The sequence below is a fragment of the Labrus mixtus genome, chromosome 4, assembly GCF_963584025.1.
Source record: "Labrus mixtus chromosome 4, fLabMix1.1, whole genome shotgun sequence".
NCBI lineage: Eukaryota > Metazoa > Chordata > Actinopteri > Labriformes > Labridae > Labrus > Labrus mixtus.
Window position 1 is genome coordinate 22480056 of NC_083615.1, and position 6000 is coordinate 22486055.

Sequence of the window (6000 nt, forward strand, 5' to 3'; positions counted from 1 at the left end):
TAAATAAGTCTCAGAGGTCCCCAAAATATTTCTTTGAAGTTTCTTGCCAGAAATCCACTCTGATCCTGTATTTTATCATGCCTATAACCCCCTCTATTTCAGCCCTGCTCAGAACAGACTGTTTCTGTGTCTAAAGCTTTAAATTTAAGTGAGCTGTGTTCAACTACAACCCTCTGGAAGGCCTTGGATGGCTTCGGCTTCCTTGCACCATGCCATATTGTTTACAGTAAAAGGGCAGACTCAGAGGACAGAACAAACACCTAGCTGTGGGAGTGTCACCCACCTGGGGGAGGGGTTACTGCCCTTTGTGATGTCATGAAGAGAAAATCTCCAAACAGCCTGTTTGAGCACACATTTTCTGAAAAGTGGAACAGGCAAAAGACGAAGAGGATGGACTTTACTCATAATTGGGGGATTTGTTGACAGGCTAGGGACACATATTGGTTTCAGAAACAATATTAAAATGTATTTTGCATGACATGTGACCTTTAAATGTGTTGTTCAGAAGGGACAGGAGTCAAATCCCGTCTTGAGTCTCCACAACTCTGACTCCAAATGATGTCACTAGCACAATATGTCAGTGATATTTTTGGCTTTACCCCTTGTGCCATGAGAGGAGGCAGAGACGCATTGTCCATCTTCATATACAGTCAATGCTTACAACCAAATGCCTACTGTAATACAAATTACTCATGAGCTAAAAGTCTATGCAATTCATGCAATAATAAAAAATATTCAAAAGCTAGTTCTGACCGAGTAATCACTCCTCCTCAGCTAGTATGATACTACTTAAGTTTATTCAAATCAACCCAACCTCACCTTCACCAGCCTGCAAAAATATATATCATCTCAAGCTGTGTACAAAGATTTTCCCTGATATTCAATGTTGTTTAGAGTTTTTAAAAAGCATTCATGCAAATGTTCCCAGTTGGGAACTTTTAGATTATTCAGGCACCACATGAATGCAGGGAAACTTCAAGTGTTGAGAGGTGGTTTGATTAACATTTGCTTCAGGGTTCTTTCCAGTTAAGAAAAGAAACCCTGCACTAATGAAATGCTGAAAAAAAAGGTGGAACATTAACTGATACAAGAGCTTGATATTAATATTCAATGTCAGTTTGTAATATAATTTAACTACAACTTTTTCAGGATTTCTCTTGTTTAATCCAAACAATTCAGTGACAGCGTGGAGGACCTGTGGGACAACCTGTGGCGGCACCACAACTTGAACAGAAAATCAATTAAACAGCACAAAATCCATTCCTCTCTTTTCTGCCTGAGGCTTTTTGAATTAAAGATGAAGAATTGGACCCCATGATGTGATGTAAGGCATTCATAAATATGCTTTCCAAAATTCAAAACTAGTTCCCAATCAAAACATGGTTATTAAAGGAAATGTCAAAAGCAACCAGAACCTTATATTTATTTTATTTCTGTATTTAATATGCTGGAGTAGACATTCATACGGACAAGGTTCTGTACAGCACATTTATCAGAGCTTTTTTCACTGACAACAGCTGCTTGCCACTTTTGAGCCAAAACAAAAAGCTGCAAGATGCCAAAATATCTCAAAGAGCTAGGTGGGGGGGAGACATATACCGGCACTGTCGCTTATGGGTGAGACAAAACCAATAAATATAACTCAGATTAAAGGAAGTATGACTACTGAAAACAACTCAGCATCTACATTAACTATAAGTTAGAAGTGTGACATCAGTTTGGTTTGTTAACAGGCATTTTCAAGCCTTGAGTTCAGTGATGTGGCTGTCACCATAGTTTTTTTTTTTCAAACCAGAAGGGACCTTAATTGGATGAGTGGATGGCGCTGCCTGAGTAGTGAGGGATTGAAAAATCCTCTTTTCGCTCTTTTCAGGCTGCTTTTTTGAAAAAGTGCTGTAACTATAAGCTCAGCCGTCATCATGTCTTTGTACATTCATATTGAGTCCATGACTTTGTATTATTGGTGTCCCTGTCTGTGAATTCACATTCACATTCACAGAGTTGTGGAAGCACGGCACGGCCGGAACCCCACATAGACACAGTCAGACCCGCACGCACATTCTGTGTTGCTGCACTCCCCTGCTGGCTCCTCTGAAACTGTCTCGCCCATAGACTGTCTCGCCTCTGTAGAGCCTTTGTTACCTCTGAAGACGGTACAAAGATGGGATCACTTCGTCCCCCCATTACGCCTCTGCGATATACAGATGTAGGCGAAACGTCACAGGGGTGTGAATATCACTGCTCAAAACAGTAGTCAGGATGGGGCTAAAATGTTTTCAAGGGTAAACAGTTTCTCTTATTCCTCCAAAGGCTAGTTCAAGGGACTAGAGTTAGCTGAGTTCTGAGACTCCTGGCAGCCTGGGCCACGTCCAAAATAATGTGTAACTTCAAATCTATAAACAGATGAGATGAGTTAATTCCCCATTTGTAGAGTTGTCATGAATAAGAAAGACATCTACTGTCAATTTTGACATTTTAACACGAGACTCTATGAGACAAATACACTTTTAGAGTAAGTCTCAAATGGTCATTTATTTTGAGTATTTCTGTTTGATTTAATGTCATGTTGGGTATCCTTTATGGCACTGCATCAGTTTTTCTCCATCTAATGGACAGAGGGTGCTTTATCATGTTTTTTTTTTCTCTACAAAAGGCCTATCCAAAAAGCCACTTCTTGCCTCCAAGTCTTAAAAGTATGACATTTCAAAGAACTTACCTGAGGTAGAGGATCCGTGCGATGAGGCCGTACAGCACAATTGCAAGAAGCAACGGGATGACGTAGAAAATGGCAAAGTCGATGAGGTAGATCGGCAGGTAGAGCTCGCGTTTCACTTTGTAGCCACACTGCACATGTCCATCCTGGCTGACCTGAATGACACAGTTAGCACAGAGAGACTGCGTTAACACATGCTCGCCGGCTAACACAGAACAAGCTTTCACATCTGAACTAGTACTACTACTACCCAAAAAAAGTACAGAATTCTCAAACCCTTCTTTATTGCCCACAATTTATTTATTTATTTCTCTGTTTATGACTCATAATTCGATTACATTTTGCAATCCCTTCAGTTTTGAGTCAAAAACAAACCTTTATTCTTTTCTATCTATTTGCAGCCCTCAGCAAGACAACAGCCGAAGAAAGGAAATGCAGAAGATAATTGTCTAACCTGAATGTCCACAAGGAAAAACCACAGCATGCAGTAGACGCAGGTGAAGATCCAAACCCCGGCAATGATCCGCTTGGCCCTGGAAACCGTACATACTGTCTGAGCCTTCATTGGATGGCAGATAGCTATGTACCTGCATGCAAAAAGGAAATGAAGGTTCAACAACATTGTTTGACCATACAAAGTAATAATGTAACTGACAGAAACATGAATTTGACATTTTGCTGACGTGACTGAGGGCCTCCTCTTGCCTCCTCTTGCTAAGCTGAAGCAGGGCATCACATTTATTGTAGCTGTGTTAAAACTGTTTTGGAGGACATTAATGTATTCATCCCAGCAGTAAGTAGGATAATTGAAAATATTTTGAGTCCGTTCTTCATATTATTACTCCTGGTTGTACAAGGGATTTATTTTTAATCCCTGTTTGGTTTAATTAACCCTTTTTTTGCTTTGTGCATAAGAGGGGACAATTATTCAATACATTACAGTAATATTAATAAAGCAAATTGCATGCACAGATATCAATGCTGCTGCACATTCGACGATTCATGAAACGGGGAACAAACAGCGGTGTGCCCCCATTGCAATTCTTACAACCACCAGAAGGCATTATCGGTTTAACATGAGTTGTGTTTGCTTAAATTGCTGATTTGGCTCAGGAAGGGCAGTCTCCTGAGGTCACCAATGGGGCTGTAAATGTAAGATACTGTAGATGTCTAAATCCTAACTTTTAAACAAATACTTCTGGTTGTCTCGTTTCACTATAGCTTCAACTAATTGGCTATGGTCCCTGCAAAAATGAATCAAATCGGATGAGTGGACATCACTGACCCCAGACATTATTAATCCAAGGTTAACAGTGTATTTTATGTAACGGCATGCTGATTTACTCCAGAACACTGGACAAAAATACAGAACAAGACCTGATATGCAATCCACTGAATGTCTTCATATGACCTTAATGAAGCTCATTATTACTCTTTCCTGCTCACCAGCATGTTCTTTTCCACTCTTTCATTAATACTGTGAATATAAAGATTCATTGATATAAATACAAAAACTGTCATGATGTTACATCTGTTGCTCTGTCTACCATCTTGGATATGTTGCCAACATTACACTCTTACTCTGCAACTTGCTTTTTACGTCAGAGGTGAATATGTGAAAGGAGCTTATGAGGATATTTTTTGAGAGTTAATATTCATTTGGAACCTATACCTAACCTCCCATCCTTGCATTTGACACAGATTAGGCTCTAAACAAACTATCTTTCCATTCTCACATCCCAAGCCCAATCTCAAACTTCCTGTCTCCTGCCGTCTCTAACTTTTTCCAGACTACGTTCCTTTCTCTTGCTTCTTTCTCCTGATCCATCTGCCATCTTCTACCTCTCTACTGGATGCCCTCAGACTTTACCCCCTTTCTCCAGCTAGACACCTGTCCCATGTCCTACTCAGCGTAGCAGTTAGCTGAAACCTCACCCATCAGCTTCACCCGACATAAACAAGACTATTTACTTTGCTCAAAGCCAGTTCCTCCTCTCTGTTAAGCTTAATACATTTGTTTTTTGGTTCTTATGATTTTGATAATTTGATAACCTGCCTGTTTCTTCACTTTTTTGTTATTCAGACCAGTGTGCCTGCCTACCTTCTCCTCTGTTTCCTGTTAGCGCTTTACCTGCATGCCAACATGCCAAATCACGCCTGTTAGCTTTTGTTTGGATGGTCTGCTTTTGGGTCCTTTGCTCCTGCCTATTTTCTCACCTTTAAAAATATAATTACATTTTTGCATCCCTCAGAATATATTGTTTTATAGATCTGTGATCTTTGTTTCATATAAATCTTGTTTTCTTAGGGTTAGTTTACAGCAGTCATATGACGATTATATTATATTTAGCATCTGTGACATCTCCCTGTAACCCCCCTGTGTTTGTCTTGGATATGTGATGGATGGATCTGTGAGTTTGTATACTATTGTATCATCCCAGAACAATTTGTTCAGTATAAAGTAAAGGCATTCCAATAAATACCAATAACCGCTTAGTATAGGAACAGTAAAAGATCATTGTTTGTTTATCCTCACCTCTCCACAGTGAAGGCAGTGATGGAGCAGGAGGACACATTGATGCCAAGGTACTGAAGATAGGTGATCCCCAGGCAGCCGGCGTGGCCAAACACCCAAGTCCCCGTCAGACTGTCCGCCACGTTAGGCAGTCCCGCCGCCACCAGCACAGTCAGGTCTGCTATAGCAAGGCTAACCAGATAACAGTTGGTGGGAGTCCTCATGTGGCGCGTTGTAAGCACCACAAGGACCACCATGATGTTTCCCACAATGCCGACGCCACACACAAGCAAGACCAGGAACACTGACACCGTCTTGTATTCCAACGAGTCAGAGACGGAGATGCCGGGACTCAGAGAGATGTTTGTTGGGGTGTCCATTCTGGAGCTTGAGTTTTCAGTCATGTCTGTTAATAAATGGCCGAATTATTCCCCTACAGTCCGTTAATCAAAGATTATGTTCTTCATTTTGAGCATTAACTCCCACTCAAAGCCAGGTTTGTCTGAGTCAATCACTACAGAGGAGGAAACAGTTGTTAATTTTGCTCACTATGAGTTATTTCCTTTAATGATTAAAATTCACTGACTTCTTTTTATCTCATGTAGAGAAGTTATAAAGAAAAGCATGATGAATATAATCACCCCAGGACATCCAGCCACCACCTTTGAGTCACCTATAGAAAAAGAAAATGAGTTCAATTAATTGGATGAACTGGGGTTTAATGAACAAAACAACCTTTGGGTTGACTTTGGACTTTCGTATACCAGAGTCA

The 6000-nt window shown here is 40.5% G+C and overlaps 1 protein-coding gene across 1 annotated transcript in view; it reads right to left on the reverse strand.

Annotated features, from left to right (window-relative positions):
* The window catches only part of trhr2 (thyrotropin releasing hormone receptor 2), a 28537-nt gene extending 22905 nt beyond the window's left edge, over positions 1–5632 (reverse strand). Inside the window, exons 1-3 of the mRNA XM_061036395.1 lie at positions 5250–5632; positions 3168–3300; positions 2717–2868 (exon numbers count right to left, since the gene is read on the reverse strand). Coding sequence (XP_060892378.1) covers positions 2717–2868; positions 3168–3300; positions 5250–5632 — 668 coding nt within the window. The remainder of the gene's footprint in view (positions 1–2716; positions 2869–3167; positions 3301–5249) is intronic.
* Between the last annotated feature and the right edge of the window lie 368 nt (positions 5633–6000).